The sequence below is a fragment of the Eucalyptus grandis genome, chromosome 3, assembly GCF_016545825.1.
Source record: "Eucalyptus grandis isolate ANBG69807.140 chromosome 3, ASM1654582v1, whole genome shotgun sequence".
In the NCBI taxonomy this organism is placed as follows: domain Eukaryota; kingdom Viridiplantae; phylum Streptophyta; class Magnoliopsida; order Myrtales; family Myrtaceae; genus Eucalyptus; species Eucalyptus grandis.
Genome location: NC_052614.1, coordinates 6,663,630 through 6,679,811, shown reverse-complemented (window position 1 = coordinate 6,679,811; position 16,182 = coordinate 6,663,630). Strand labels below are relative to the sequence as shown.

The window sequence follows — 16,182 nt, the reverse complement described above, 5'->3', positions numbered from 1 at the left end:
CCTTCAAACTGAGAATATCTTCAGAGGCAAATCACTTCGGGTCATTTATTTCACGAAAAATGTATCATTTTTTAAAAATATTTTTAAAATTTTATTATTTAGTATTTGGCTAGAATCTAAAAAGAACTGTATTTTCTGTCGTTTGGTTAGAAAAACAATCTTTGTAATTATAGCAAAATAGTACGTTAGAATTAATATAAATTTCATTTATTTTGTAAGAGACTTTTTGAATTATTCATTTTCCATTAAATAAACGAGTCTATAATGATTAAAAAACTATAATTAATATGATCTTTATTTATTTTGTAATGCCTAAACAATAATTATGAGGTTTGTTATAATCACAAAATATATATAGATCATAGTAATTCCAAGATAAACACAGATTATATTACTTCCAGTTTGTTAGTCGTTACATACGCGTTTATTTTACAAAAAATAAATTATTCGAAATATATCTCTACGTAAAAAGATGATTTGCATTTCTAATAAAAAGGAATGAACATAAAATATCTTTATCATACACAAATATAAAGATAAATTGTTATTGATAATCAAAACATTTTTCATACACTAATTATTTCAAGGGAAACAAACGATTAATTTTTGGAAATGCGAAACAAACAAAACCGACATACCATTTTTCAAACAATGCAACCCGTCTTCTATTGATTCCCTTATCATCGACAATTTTTTTGAACTTGTTTTCACTTTCTCTGAAACGGAATTTCTTTTAAATATCTTCAATGAAACCATCGAAACCCGAACTTGAGTTTGAATCTGAAGAACCTTGTCAAAAAAAAAAAAAGAACATATGACGTGCCATCACAGGGACGGCATTACCGTACCCAAATCTAGTACGTGCCGCACCGGAACCCAGCCAATTTTTTCCACTAGATTCCTTTTTTTTTGTATTTTTTTCCGTGGGCCGTTTTTCCGTAAAACACAGAAAACAAACACAGAGAGAGATTCACGAACTGCAAACGAGCTTCGAAAACAGTTGCGCTGTTACCAACTCTCATTTTCTCAGTCCGGAACAAAAGATTTGATCAGCTCTGCTGCTAGAGAGAGAGAGAGAGAGAGAGAAGAAAGCTGGCGTCTTCCTCGCCCCCTCCGGCCCAGACGCGGGTCCCTCTGCCGCCGGACCCCGGTAAGCGCGCCCCCTCCGATCGTCCTCTTTATTCGCCCCTTCCTCGCCGGAGTAGTCCGGCCGGATATTCACGTCTCCCTCCGTTGTCGAGTGGCGGGGCTTGATGTTCTCCGTTTTCTTGCCCGGTTGATTCCGGTCGAGATGCCGGAAGGAGAATGCGATGCGATGCGGTTGCGTGTCCGATCGCGAGAAACTTGCTCGCCACGGAGCTCTCTCGAGTGTAAAACCTAATTTCGTTGCTCGCTGAAGCCGCTGCTTTTTGATCCAGTTGGCTGATTTGTCGCTGCCTTTGACTTGGTGATTTTTTGTGTTGAGTCTCGTGGAGTCGTGCTTGTGGACGGGGCAATGGGAAAAGTTAATCGAGAAGCCGCTAAGGCAGTGGTGCGCCGGGATTTGCCATTATACTGACTATGTGTTGTTCTATGAATGCATCACGAAAGGATTTCATATTAATTGGCATTACTTTGAAGGCTGCTTGATGTAAGGAAGAGAAGAAATTATGTAGATATACAGATTGTAGATTGTATCGAAGTGAGGTATTCATAGTAGATAGTAAATTTCCATCTTGTTTCGATTATCTTTTAAGCAAGCAAGTGGGATTTGCTTCGTTTTTTCACTTGTCCGTGTCAAAGCAACTCGTTCCATATAAAGGTGGAGAAATTATCAATACATAGTAATTGGTGGAAGGAAACCATAATTTGACTCCCCATCTCATCGTGTGCAAGCCAAATAGGAACCCAAAAGCTTAAATTAATTGGTGGAGGGAGACTGTTTATTTCAAGAGCATATAAACCTTGTAGACAAGTGATGTGGGATACATTAACATATAGATTGATCCGCTTCCTTTTACCTTCTAATTCATGTCTATCTCTTCTTCTGTTCTTCACACGCCTACGGCTTTAGGAAGACGTCGAATGCTTTTTTCGTCTTTTATGTTGTATATCTAAGAATGGAGAGAATGGAGGTTCTTGGTTCGCAAATCACAATTAAGTTGATTCAAATGCTGGTTCTTGCTTTCCTACTTTGTGGTACAAAGTGTTTCTTTCTTATCTGCTATCAGAATACATCCGCTCATTGTAGTTCATTTTTATGCTAAGATCTATTTCATTGAGCTTGAAACTTCTTTTTGGTTTTCAAATTTGTTCACATACTGTAGGTGAAAATCCTGTAGAAGATGGAGCTCAATTTTCATTGGTTCCCATTCACATTGTTACTTGTGCAACTCAACTTCCAGCTGAATTTCTGGAACCCTCTTCTGATAGGCAATTAGTGATTGGTTTTGATTGTGAGGGTGTTGACCTATGTCGCTATGGCAGGCTTTGTATCATGCAGGTATGTACTCTTTTTCAACGATGTTGACATTTCATTAAGACATCCTGCATCATTTATCATATATAGAGTAATAATTACCATCAAACATCAACCACATGATTTGCATTTCCACCTTTTTGATCAGGTGTAAATATGACATCACTAACACTTTCGCTTTCCTATAGACACCCTATCACCCATATTTGAACAATAGATGAGCATAATTTACAGGACAGAAGGTTTGCAAATGGAGTTACACTCACATAAGTAAACTAAAATGTAACGATTGGGCAGAGGTAACGTTAATGTTTGGCTAAGAGGTTATATAATTTCAAATATTCAATGGCAGAGCCGGAGAATGACGTGTGTGTACATACACAGATCATCTAATTTTATCTTAAGTGAATGTATGAAGTAATGTGGTAGGTGTTGTCCACTGCAGGAATAATTTTATGTGTCCAGGTCATATATGCTGTTTAGAAGCAATTGGATCCTATTTTCCATTCTGTGTTGCTTTCTTAGTCTCTTTCTGCTCATTGAATGTTGAATGTCCTTTAGGTTTTCATGCTTGTAATCAAGTAGAGTTTCCAATAGCTCTTCCTAGAACTCATTTTATTAGAAAATTAGAGTGTTTTTCTGATGATTCAAGCATTGTGTAATCTGCAGCTAGCTTTTCCAGATGCTATATATTTGGTTGATGCCATTCAGGGAGGTGAGATGCTCATGAAGGCATGCAAGCCTGCACTTGAGTCTACGTACGTCACCAAAGTCATTCATGACTGCAAACGAGATAGTGAGGTCTCTTAACTGATTTTATTTGCTTTTGCATCTCAGCCACTGTCACGTACATTATGACACACAGTTCTTGTGCTTGAACATTTGATTTTGTAGGCTTTGTACTTTCAATTCGGCATCAAATTGAATAATGTTGTGGATACTCAGGTGAGCATTTTGTATGAAATTTCAGTCTTATGGTAGGCTTTGTCTTTCGTTTATGCAACTCGATGCAACAATTGATTGAGAATGGCTTACTTAAGTTTATATAACAATTGGGAATAACAAATTGTTGTGATTTAAGCAGATTGCTTACACCCTTATAGAGGAGCAAGAAGGAAGGAAGCGATTGCCCGATGATTACATATCTTTTGTCAGCCTTCTTGCAGATCCACGTTATGGTGGTATAGTGCATCTTCTGGCTCTTACTTTTGGCTGGGGGCGCATACTTTTTTGGATGTTCTAGGATCAAGAAAAGTACTTTGGAACAGAACTTTATGGTTTACTATTTTCTGCCTTCAACTTTTCTGTGGTTAACGTTTATCAGAGTGAAGAATGTAGGGAAGAACTCCAGTGTTCTTCTTTGCATTTGCTTGTTTGAGGAGTGATCAAGATACTTATCTAGGCTTCTCACACGTTAATGTCTATAGTACTACAATACGAAATGACATCCAAATTGCGCATCATGTGGGTTTTTTTAATTTCTTATCTTTTGGTTTTGTTACAGGCGTATCTTATCTCGAGAAGGAAGAAGTCCGTATCCTCCTTAGGCAGGTGAGTTGTTGGATTTAAAGAAGTTGTAGTCATCATGTGGAAGCCAATTTTTTTTTTTTTTTTTTTTTTGCCTTTGCACTCACTCTACCAGGATTGATGTCCGGTTCTCTTATGAGCTGTGATGCATCAATACTCAACATAACACTGAATATACTACAATGAATAACTTTGTTGTTGGAGATTGCTTTGAGCTTTTGCTGCTACCAGTGCATTGCTTTTAGATCTGACCATGCTCAGGAATTCTAGTTCTCATATTAAGGTTATTCAAAACCAGTGAGGTCAACAGAGAGATTGTTTTGTTCTACCTACAAATGTCATGGCAATCACAATTTCCCCTCTGGCAAAGGGAATTATTAGATGTTAAATAAATTAGCAGTCGTGTCTACCCCTTCCAAATTCTACCGCAGAGAATTTGAATGCAAACTATTATCTCACCAGTGATCTGATCCACTATCACACTCACATACTATCTGCTGAGTTACATTATGGAGTTCTTAAGCAGAAGCCAATCAAGAGATGATAATTCTTTAGTATGGTTCATTAGCTCAACATGCGATTTCTTTGTTTTTTTTTTGGTCAGAAGCTCAACATACATAGACAGTTAAAAATAACTCCAGTTTCAACAAATACATCAAATTACATGTTGGTGATTGTTTTCATTTATGATAGCTCCAGTCACTCTAAACTATATTTGTGACTACTAATGTGTACCTGTCACTTAGCCGCACGACATGCCCAGAGCAAAATATTCTTTTGCCTTTCGCTAATGTGCATGTTTCTTTTACAGGACCCCAAGTTCTGGACGTACAGACCACTGTCTGAAATGATGATACGTGCAGCTGCAGATGATGTTCGATTTCTTGTTTACATCTATCGCAAGATGATGGAGAAACTGAATGCACGATCCTTGTGGTATCTGGCTGTTCGCAGTGCTCTTTATTGTCGATGTTTTTGCATCAGTGACAACAATCATGCTGATTGGCCGTCTTTGCCTCCAATTCCAGGTTTAAAAATTACAGATGAAATTTTTTTGGATTAGCTTTTGTTTATTCTGTATTTTTTGGAAATGACTAGATGCATTGTGTGGGGAACTAGTGCTTGCATTTGTTGATTTTGTCACCCCATCATTCTAACTTATTCGATGAGCTTCTGCTGGTATTTACTATCCTCAGAATTAGGACTGAGATGGGGAATTGTTCAAAAAATAGAAGGTTTGAGCAACTTTTTTTTTCCTGTTTTCAGAATAGAGCAGACAGCAATAACAATTTAGATTGTACAAATGGGTGGAGATTTCCAGTGAATGACTTCTTGAGGTGCTTTGTCAGAGCTCAGTGAAGTTAACTTGGACTGTTTAATGGTTGCTTAACATGACTACCATAAGTCAAAACCACTATTTTCGGGGCCATTAATATGTTCTTCAAGTGATTTTGCTTTCTACATTGCATGATTGCATCAAATTTAAGTTCCAACTTTTTTAAAGGTGCAAATGTGCAGTATAGAGATGTTACTTTAGTTTAGTGCCATATCTTTATCGAGATAATTATGAAGGTGCTACCTTTTAACTAGGCTTGTAGAAATAGCTTTGCTTGTGGATATGCTATCTTATGATTTTCACTTTTGAATGCTAATAATTTATTTTTCAACATGAAAATAATCATCGGATTTTGATGTTAATGACTCGAGGGATGCACCACTTGCAGGTGTCATAGTATTATAAAAAAGAGTTAATATGAGAATGTCAAAAGAGTTTCGTACTTAGAATGCTAATACGAGACCCTTGATTCAAGGACTAATTTCAGAGTACTTCACGTGTAGATGATATATCTGCAGAGAAGAATGCGCCAGAGGAGGAAATCCTTTCTGTTCTTGATGTTCCACCTGGAAAGATGGGACGTGTTATTGGAAGGAGAGGAGCTTCAATTATGTCTGTTAAGGAATCTTGCAAGTAGATCTCTCTCTCTCTCTCTCTCTCTCTCTCTCTCTCTCTCTGTAAATGTATGTGCCGCCGTGACTCTCTGTCCTGTTAGAAGTACTTGTCTGGTTTTCCTTACAGTTGTCTTGCTTTGACAGTGCTGAAATCTTCTTTGGAGGTGCCAAAGGTCCACCTGACAAGGTTAGTTGCCAATCTGCTGCATATGTTCACTGTAATGTAGTTCAATTCGCTTTAGGCAGAAATCCTATTGAAGCTTTTTGGTTTGATCTGTTCTGACGACTAACTCCTTTAATAACAAGCCTTATGTTGTACATAATAATTGATGCGAGTTCCTCAGGTGGTTTAATTTCGGTGTAGGTATTCCTCATAGGACCAGTGAAGCAGGTGAGGAAGGCAGAAGCCATACTGCGGGGGAGAATGATGGATCTGTAATGAGAGGTGGCAATTGCATTGCTTCTCTTATCCATCATCTTCACTATTCATGACAATTATGGCTTTCACAGATATTGGGTTTGGCTGTTGAAACGATTGTGCTTGTTCTAACTGTACAGTGAAATGCATCAGTTGCTTTTCTATACGCTTTCTCAATCTATACGCATACATAGATTGAATCCAAATTGCGCTTCAATTGGCAGTTGCTTGTTAATGGAATCGCCCTTCTATCCAGTATAAGATTTGTTGGCTTTGTTTTTCATTTTTCGAGGTGGTAAACGACACCATTCAATGCAACTCAATAGATTCATGACTCCATACGTCATGCTTTAAAATACGGACACTTTCAGCTATTAAAATAATGAAGGGCTGTTTGACTGCTGTTACTTCTTTTTGCTCAGTTGTCTTCTCGCATCTCTTCTTACAATTACAAAAACCCGATGGACTCCACAATTTTTGATGGAATAACTACCATGTTAACCCAATGCCACTCCGCCACCAAGTATGTATATACTTACAGCTAGCAATAGCGGCACTTGGGATTTTCCAAACTCGTTATATACAGAGAGAGAGAGAGAGAGAGAGAGTTCCAACACGGATATGAAATGTCCAGGCATATTATTATCGTTGTTGCCTCTTATCTATTGCAAACCTCTAATTTGCTATCACAATCCCTTACTGGGTTGAGAAACTGAGCAGAGCACCAATAACTCGAACGTTGTAGCCGCTCCATAAAACTAATGGCCCACAGGACTCAACGACCATCCAGTTCACACAAGTTACCTTTCCACGGCATACAACAACTCTTAATACTTACAGAATCACATCAGAAATGCTGTTCGGTGTACTCACAGAAGAAACTGCAAACCGTTTCTCTTGATAGAACATACTTATGGCGAATACTCAAGACAAAAAATGAGAACTCAAATGAGAAAAGCGAAAGAATGGACAAATTATTTCTTGAAGCTACCATACTGAGATTGGCTCGCAAAGCTTGAGAAGAAGTCATCTCCACCAGTAGCTTGTGACGACGTAAAACCTGAAATACCAAGACCAGACCCTGTACCCATGGCTCTTCCCATATAGAATGAAGTCGGGGGACCCTTTTCCCTTTCATCAGAACCATCACTTAGTGCACCAACTATACCCACATCGGCAAGTGAAACCTTCTTGGCTGCAAGTTTGTTTGAGCAAACGAAAAAACAGCCACATTAATAGGCTAGCAGACACTTCCCAGCCAGTGTAAGTTTGTGTTATAGTACATTAGGCATAAGTTGCAGCGTGCCATGGGTGCACAAGTGTACTGAGTACAACAGACAGGAACAGCAATTCTACATTCCAAAAAACTAAGTACATTATTTTGTCATTATTTTGTCATTATTTTGGCTAAGCCAAGAAGGTACAGCAGGAGACACTCACAAAGAGAGAACGTGTGAGGCTGACATGAGTAATCACAATATGGTAATGAGCCAGATGAATGATTTTGCTAGAAACAATTTAAATGTGTCCTTACTCCCCCAACAGAACACAATGACAAGAAAAAATGCACAGAACTTCAGCATTTGCATAATTTGTATTCCACAACACAGAATGCTTCTGTAAACAATCCCAGATCATTCAAAAGGATTGCCTATTAGACCAGATGCATCTATACCACACATCTTTTTTTTCTTGTAGTCTAGGTTGAATGTGTAAGAGTAATAAGATACGAGGCCAGGGAACAACTGCAATGCCATAAGAAGAGCTCAGATATACTTACGAGCAGATATATTAAGATCAATCAGTCCACGGCTGAGGGAATCTGCCCAAATTCCAGATTTGACATGAAATGCATCCTTCTTTGGTTGTGGATTCGAGATAGCTGGAGCCTTCTTACTTGAGTCACTCATGTTGGAATCATCAACAGGGTTTTGGGAAGGTTCTGCTGACGTTGAATCAGTGTTGAAAGTGAATGAGCCAAAAGGATCAGAGCTGTCAAAATTGTTCAGTGGAACAGCAGCAAATGGATCCACTATAGGGTTAGTGGGAACAGAATTTATAGGCTTGGTTTCAGGTTGAGTAACCGGAGGTGGTGCAGCAAAAAAGTCAACTGGTGTAGAAACTGCAGAAGAGACAGCAGGTGCAGAAGCAAATAGATCCACCTCAGTCTGCAAAAGAAAAAATCATATAAAATTCAAGACACATGCAACAGCAACCAAAAAAAAAAAGAGCTGTTGCCCATAAGGATTCAAAGTTCCACAAACATTTCTTCTGCTCTGCACAACCTAGAGTTAATCCAGCACTTGACTGAGCCATCTATTAACTATGGAACATACTATTATCGGTACACTTCAGATGCATGAGACTGACGAGAGAATGAAATTAGCATGTTCTTGGACAGATTACCCATATTGAAATATTGAATACATAAACAAAATGCTAGCTGGGATAGCAAGGGGGATCAAAATCTTCCTTGCAGTGAAGGGATAGCAAAAGTGAGTTGCAGAGCCAGCAGTAAGCAGCATCAGACAGTCCACAATTAAAAAACTGAGTATTTCACCTTCTTCTCAGAACTAGCTGCTGATTCTATTGAAGGAGGTGCCGAAACAAAACTTGCATCAGCAAAAAGGTCAACCTCAGATGGATTTTCATTCAAGGAAGGAGCATTAGTCGGAACAGATATTGGAGCATCCAACAGATCTCCAATCAAGTCCTGCCCAAAAAGATCCCCTTGGTTTGCATTTCCAGCACTGGACTCTGCAAAAATTTAAGCTGACTGTCAGATAGAAAACGACCTCCAGTAAATTTTTATTTAAAGCCAAACATAAATTGCTCAAGGGCCTCTCCAGTGGGGGACATTCATTCATTGAATACTAATATGGGCCAAGAAATAATATCATGCTTGAAGCACAATGGTAACACATTATAACTATACTCAGTCTTCAACTAAACTAGTCCGCAGCTACCCGACAAGAGGATGCGCTCACCACATGTGCCTTATCGTATGAACTTCCAATGATTTTAAGCTCATGATTACACATCAGGGATCAAGCAACTGGCAGCCAATGGCAGATTATCATACCCCCAGTCCCACAATAATACCCTCAAAATTTAGTGAGTTTTATTGACGGAATGCATTCTTCTGTTGAACTCAGATCAGCTATTTAAAAAAGAAAAAAAAAAAAAAACTTACGGATCATGAACCAACAAACATTTAAGGAGTAAGGAAGGATGCTGCTAAGAAGCAGAAACAGTTTCCAGGATAAATAAGCAAATCATGTCTGCCTAGGAGAATCAACAGACAACATGCAAGAACATAAGGAAATTAAATGAGGAAGAAATAGAACATACTAGATGTGGAGGTTCCTCGAGGATCAAAATCATCGAAATCATCATCATCATTAATTGCTGGGGCCTTTGAACTTTGCAAGGGAGTTGGTGATATTGATGCAACAGATGCCTTACCATCTTTGCTGCAAGAGCATATATTCAGAGATAACCAAATGCCCAAACATGACAACATGGAAAAGAATGCAGGAAAAGCAATACTAAATGATCTGCACAGGGAAAAGACTTGGAACGAGATTGATGCAATGACCATCACACAAAAACCATGTCTTGTTATATCACCTTTGTTAACAAGTTCCAAATCAACTCCACAGATTTTCACACATAAGATGTTTCGCCAGATGCCAGTAAGGCCTAAATACTAACGAAAAACTGGAAGTCGACCAATCTACGCAATGCCAGTGTCAATTTTCACCAACCTAGACACCCATTAACAACCCTTCCCCTCCCCTCTTACCACCAACGGCAACAGAAACAGGAAAAGAAAGGAAAGGAAAGCAACCAAAAAAGAAAAAAAAAAAAGAAGAAAAAGATGACAGACAGAAAGAAGCAGCAGCAACAGAATGATCCACCAGCTACTTATTCTCACAAGAAACTTTATGAGGAGATGTGGATGATCTTCTGGCATCTCCTTGAAAAGAACTTATGGAGCTCTAACCTGCCAGGGCGTGCAGACCCCGTCTTCAACATACTCCCCTTCTTCTCAGTTTTCCCCCCTTGATCTGCCTTTTTGTAAGAATCCTTTTCTTCTCTATAATCATCTTTATAACTGTCACTAAACCGGTCACCTTCTCTGGTACTACTTCCACCTTTGTAACGATCACCAGTGTCAAAGCTACTGCTACCAAACGCAGCACCACCAGATTTGCGTGATATTCCAGTAGATGAGAGTCCAAAGTACCTATAAGGGGCATCCACATAGTTTATCCACTGAATGTGGTCCATAAATGAATCTCAAAAGGGTAGGAGGATAAAATGTATTTCAGTGCTTCAATGAAATCTCACTTGTCCCGGTTTGCTTCAGCTTTATTTCTTACTTCCTGTATTTTATCTCTATTGTTGAGAAGAGCAACAATGGTTTCAGCCTTCTTCCTCACATTAATGCCCAGATCCTTCCCACTTGGCTCAACATATTCAAAACTTGAGAGAGACTACACCAAGTAAAGAAGATAATTTAAATGGATATAAAATAAAAACCTTCCCTTCTCCAACATATGGAAATCACAAGATGTGTTCTCAATAATATTCATTGTTATACCGAGATTTGGAAGGTATGTTCAATAATGTCATCAACCGCACGCTCTGAACCATGTGCCACCAAATACTCTATAACAGCCAGTGCCTGAAAAAAATTATTTAGACAGAAGAAAAGAGGGTTACCATACACCAACACTCCATTTGAAATGAGAAAACATCAGTCAAATCGAAGAGGAAAAGAAGATGGAGCCAACAGACAAAAAGTGAAGATTCAGCCAACAAAGATGATAACTCTGACTTGAAGTATTTGACCCAAGGTATGAAAAAGTTCCATGGTAGTGATGATTCTACCTTGTAGACATAACGCCAATCCTTTCCAGTCTCCCGCAATCTCGTCCAAAGGACATTCATGACCATTTGACATTCCGTGCTGAAATGGTTGATAAAATGTAACTCTTTAACTTAAATAATTGTAGTTAATAATTACCAGAAAAACAAATGATTCTCTCTCACCAACCACCAAATATTAAACTAGGCTGGAAGAGCTTTAAGAAGTGTAAGGCATAAAGAATTACAATTTCTTAGTGGCTTGTGCAATCTCTGCCAATGCAGAGCCATGAGGACCCCATGGTTCGTTGTCTGTAGCATCCAGTACCTTGATCACCAATGCCAATGGAATCATGAGTCAACATACGTATGCATTCAGTGACTTGACGTTGTTATTGGCCAACAAATGCTTAATGATGCACAATCAATTCCATCCAGCTAAGAAGGTTTACAATGTTGATATAGTGACTTTTAATCCATATTCTAGCAATTGAACAGGATGTTTGGTGATTTCACAGCAGAAGAAACACTAAAGTAACAGGATACTAGGTAAGAAGCCATGCTCTTGGCAGAGGACAGAACTAAACTGAACGCACGATGGACAAGTAGCTAGATCCTGGCACCTTTCCAATATGCCCCTTGTCTATGCATCTTGTGGATGCTATGGTTAAAAATTGAATGAAATACAATTCGTGCGCCAGGAGCAGTCTCTACAAAGGATGAAACTCATTGTCGAGAAACCTGCCAATAAGTTGAATCTCGACCCAAACCCAGAACATTTTGCTGCTTTTTTCTGCTGTTCCAGCTATCAGCCAGACCATGTAGCATACTAGGAATTCAGACATTGCTTCTACAGACCTCTCGATGAATTTTCAAATTATGAAACAAGATATTAAGACAAAAGCAAATGAGAAAAAAAGGAAGAAAGAAGCTCAACCAACAGCTGCTTAAGATGTGATAATGCCATTAGCGTCAAAGAAAACAACCACACAATGCTTGAATATCAATTTTGACAGAGCCATAAACACCATACAGCATCACTAATTTCACGTGCATGCCGCTGATGGACAAAACTAGTCTCAGCAAATTAGCAAACGTAATGATGCTTAAATCAAAAACTAAAGCACACAACTTCCAACTCTCAACAGTAAGTTAGCCGTCTGCCAAATAACATTAAACGAATTCCAACTTCTGCCCTCAATTCAATTTTCCGGAGCACCCACGCATTTCCGTCCTCCAAGATGAGCAATCAAACTACACACCGAGCACGATCGACACCGACGCATGCATCCCCAAACACGTGAAATCTTAAACATTCGGCATCCCAGCTCAACCGCCCTAGGTCAAATAAAAGCTAGCAAAATCTCCCGCTCCCAAAGCAAATACAAATGCGCTCCAACAAGAGATCACGCCCACGTACCTTCTGTTCGATCTCAGGGACCTTCAGGACCTTCAGATTCACCTCCCTCTTTCTGCTCAAAGCCCCAAAAAAAAAAAAAAAAAAAAAAAACAAAAGAATCAACCGACAAAACGACGACGACGGCATTGCGCATAATCCAGCTTTGCGAGCGACGGAATCCAAACGAAAAAGCGGATGAGAATTCGAAGCTCACATTTCCCGAACCGTCTGATCGAAAACCTTCATGAAATCCATGGCGGATCTGCATCAACCGAAGGAAGAAACACGGAGGGTGAGAAAACGATCGCGGCGGCGGCGGCGGCGAACAACGGATCTTCGAAAAGCTACGACGAGGCTCGAATCAATGCAGAAGATTACAGGATAAATCCAGATCCAGGAAAAGAGAAAGAGAAGGAGGAAGAAGGAGAAGCAGCTTCGAGTCGAGAAGGAGGAACCTACCGAGTTTCAGATTCAGATCTCCGGTTCGGTGGCCGGTGGAGGTGACGAGACAACGGAGGCTTTTTTTTTTTTTTTTTTTTTTTTTTGGTTTTTGTGGTGGCCTGGTATTCACGAGCGAATGCGGGTGACGATGGTGGTGATGGTGATGATTAAAATTCTTCCCTTTTTCTTTTTTCAATTTAATAAGAGCACCGAAAAAGTCTAGAAATTTAAAATTGGTGACATTAAAAAAATCTCCAATTGGTTTTCGATGACGCCTTTATCTCATATTAATTTTCATCTTACAAAATGTTTTAGAGAAATTGACACAAATAATCCATAAATTTTGGCTCAATGTGCAATTTAATTCTTGAATTTTTAATTTATTCAATATGAATCTTGAACTTTAACTTAATATATAATGTAGTCCATAAATTTTTAATTTATTTAATATAATCTCCGAACGTTTGACACATATTCAATCCAGTTCTTAAATTATATGAAAATGTTCAATGTAGTCCACAAACATTATATTAAACAAATTAAAAGTTTAATAATCAAATTATACATTTAGTCAAAATTTATGAACTGTTTGTTTGTGTTGTTATCCTAATATTTTGAAACTAGTATCTCTTATCTAAATTCCTTAGTGGTATGGACTGTAGTCCAGATTCATCCATTGTTTGATGGCGTTCTTCACCCCAAATAAACTCGGATGCACCTATATAAAATGATGGAAAACCTAAATTAGATATAAAATTATAAAAATTAACTTAACAATTCTCATGCACCATTAACTCACCGCCCACGGTGTTTCTTACCAATGGTAGCCGTCCATGACGATCCCTCACTTTGGCGTCCTCGAGTATTCTTGCTTTTGCTCGATCGCTTTTCCAACTTCTCCACCATCATCTCTAAGTTCTTTTCTCTACTTCACCTTTGATTATTCATTATTCGGCATGATCTCTCTCTTGGTCAACTCTAAACTAGGCATTTAGCAAGTGTTTAATGAAACCATAGAGAGATCCTCATCGTCTTTAGTTTAGAAATTTGCTTAATAAAAGACGGCATGTTTATTAAAAGTCGTCAAGCTCCGAAGGTTGATCTTTGAAATTCATCAAGCTCCCGAGATGGATTTTCCAGAGATAGCTTGTTGATGACAACAATCAAAAGGGTTTAAGTCATTGCGTGAATGAGGGAAGTGGAGATATGATACCCAAGGATTCGATATTTTTTTTTTTATATTTTCAATTTTATCTTAAGTTGCAGATTTTTAAAAATTTCAAATCCTAAATGAGATATTTATACAATCTGAATCATATATAAATGATTTCAAATCCCTTTTTATCCTATCTGAATTCGAATCCGACCAAACACAATCTTAGAAGTTTGAGATCTAACGTGAGGGGTTATTTGGATTGAGGTTTTTAAAATTTTTTGTGAGACAAAATATAAGATTGGTCATTAATTTATGATTATTTATGATTTGTTATTAATTTATGATTATGTATGAGATGAAAATTAATTTGGTTTAATGTGTCATGAAGCACCAATTTAGGAGTTTTAATGGTATTAATCCAAAAATTCAACGTGTGTGCAATGACGTCATAAGGTTTTGGATGGTACAAACAAAACCTTTCAAATAGTATAATCAAAACCTAATATTTGTAAAGTTTTTATTTATTTTTTTGGTCGGTTAATATTTGTAAAGTCGACGCATTTGATTCACAAAAAAGCGGTCGCTTGCCACTTCCATCATTTTTTAGAAATTGACATTGTCTTTGTCTAACTCTAGCGATATATTTGGAGAAGTTACTTCCCAAATACATATCCAACTCATTGGTAGATGATAATATTGACCAAAGAAAAGGCCGTGGAATGTTGATCTTCTTACAAATCAAAGACGCACACATGTTTTTGGGCACTTCTCGATGAGAATGCTTTTGTCCGTAACATGGAGCTTGTATTGAATCGATTTGCGTATGCAGCATACACATTCAAGATTTAACTCATCGCCATCTTCATAATAGATGCGCTCGAAGCATCCATCATGTTGCTGAAAACCTGCAAGAAACCTCCTAAAGATTTCAACAACCTTAATCTTACCGTGTTAACGGTAAGAGCGAAGCACTTGCGTTTGGAGCGATGGACTAAACATCAACACACCCATCTCCTTACATGTCTTGTTCAACATTTAGTACAAATCATACGTACATATCTCCAATACCAATTAAATTCCTTTCTCCATTGTGAAATATAGAATGCAATTAAATCTTTAGAGGAGAAAAGGAAATGAATAAAATCAATAAGCGGTTTTAGAAAGCGAGAGCGTTTGAAAGTAGTATGTAACGACTATTAAATTCAACACATCATAAAAAAGACCAAGACCTAGAACAGGGCATGATCCGTTACCCAGATCTAAACATATCCTCACATGTCTTCTTCAACATTTTTTACATATCAGACGTATATATATCTAATACCGATTGAATTTTATTTTCCATTGCGAAATATAGAACGCAATCAAATCTCTGCTGGGAGAAAAGGAAACAAATAAAATCAACAATCGGATTTAGAGAGCGAGGGTGTTTGAAAGTGGCACACAGCAAAGACTGTTTCGGCCCATCACAGAATGCCCCAAGTGGCTTGGGCCCATGGGCCTGACTCCTCCCAGGCCCAAAACAGAGCGCGGCCCGTTACCCAGTCCTAAACATATACCCATCGTTTCTATTTCCTATTATATTCACACATAAAATAATTCCGTCCCTGTAACTTTTCTCAATCGTGCTGGCTGGCTCACCGCCGTGCCGAAAAAATATCTAACCTTTCTCCGCCCTCCCCTCCTCGTCCGACTCCCGTGTATATATAAACACTTAAAAAAACCCTCCACCATCGTTCCAGCCACATCCCCTCTCCCTTTCTTCTTTCTCTCTCTAGCAGACCGAAGCAGCGGAGTGCTCCGTCTCCATCTTCGTCTCCCCGACCGAGCAGCGCGCAAGAATGGCGGAGGAGGAGCTCGTGGCGCTCTCGCCGCCGGCCGCCTCGCCGCCGCCGCCGGATCACAAGCGGAAGCTCGACGATTCGGAGGAGGCCGGAGCCCCGGAGCCCGCCGGGGAAGCC

At 38.7% G+C, this 16,182-nt stretch overlaps 2 protein-coding genes across 4 annotated transcripts; one reads left to right on the top strand and one right to left on the bottom strand.

Moving 5' to 3' along the window:
• Positions 1-969: 969 nt before the first annotated feature.
• On the top strand, positions 970-6,608 carry LOC104438956 (piRNA biogenesis protein EXD1). The gene is made up of 10 exons (XM_018869738.2): positions 970-1,150; positions 2,307-2,482; positions 3,128-3,259; positions 3,353-3,403; positions 3,543-3,639; positions 3,963-4,009; positions 4,797-5,013; positions 5,825-5,954; positions 6,080-6,122; positions 6,300-6,608. Exons 2-10 carry the CDS (start codon positions 2,477-2,479, stop codon positions 6,372-6,374), a joined length of 798 nt encoding a protein of 265 aa, XP_018725283.1. The 5' UTR covers positions 970-1,150; positions 2,307-2,476; the 3' UTR covers positions 6,375-6,608.
• A 363-nt stretch (positions 6,609-6,971) lies between these two features.
• LOC104436280 (clathrin interactor EPSIN 1) lies at positions 6,972-13,165 on the bottom strand. 3 transcript variants are annotated; one of them, XM_010049009.3, is made up of 12 exons: positions 13,084-13,165; positions 12,839-12,968; positions 12,646-12,697; positions 11,474-11,553; positions 11,250-11,328; positions 10,960-11,043; positions 10,707-10,852; positions 10,360-10,602; positions 9,705-9,826; positions 8,914-9,110; positions 8,134-8,521; positions 6,972-7,548 (listed from the first exon to the last, which is right to left on the bottom strand). In XM_010049009.3, exons 2-12 carry the CDS (start codon positions 12,877-12,879, stop codon positions 7,328-7,330), a joined length of 1,653 nt encoding a protein of 550 aa, XP_010047311.2. In that variant the 5' UTR covers positions 12,880-12,968; positions 13,084-13,165; the 3' UTR covers positions 6,972-7,327. The 3 variants fall into 3 exon arrangements, with proteins under 3 accessions (XP_010047311.2, XP_018725282.2, XP_010047310.2); XM_018869737.2 differs by having other exon boundaries at positions 12,839-12,958; XM_010049008.3 differs by having other exon boundaries at positions 12,839-12,886; positions 13,084-13,161.
• Between the last annotated feature and the right edge of the window lie 3,017 nt (positions 13,166-16,182).

What these genes read in the sequence shown, in the direction of transcription:
- LOC104438956 (XM_018869738.2), top strand. An exon ending in TCCGTATCCTCCTTAGGCAG is followed by an intron (nt 4,010 to 4,796) that starts GTGAGTTGTTGG and finishes TTTCTTTTACAG; the next exon opens with GACCCCAAGTTCTGGACGTA. An exon ending in GTCTTTGCCTCCAATTCCAG is followed by an intron (nt 5,014 to 5,824) that starts GTTTAAAAATTA and finishes CTTCACGTGTAG; the next exon opens with ATGATATATCTGCAGAGAAG.
- LOC104436280 (XM_010049009.3), bottom strand. Translation starts at nt 12,879, where the DNA reads ATGGATTTCATGAAGGTTTTCGATCAGACGGTTCGGGAAAT. An exon ending in TCGAGGAACCTCCACATCTA is followed by an intron (nt 9,111 to 9,704) that starts GTATGTTCTATT and finishes AAATTTTTGCAG; the next exon opens with AGTCCAGTGCTGGAAATGCA. An exon ending in CAGCTAGTTCTGAGAAGAAG is followed by an intron (nt 8,522 to 8,913) that starts GTGAAATACTCA and finishes TTTCTTTTGCAG; the next exon opens with ACTGAGGTGGATCTATTTGC.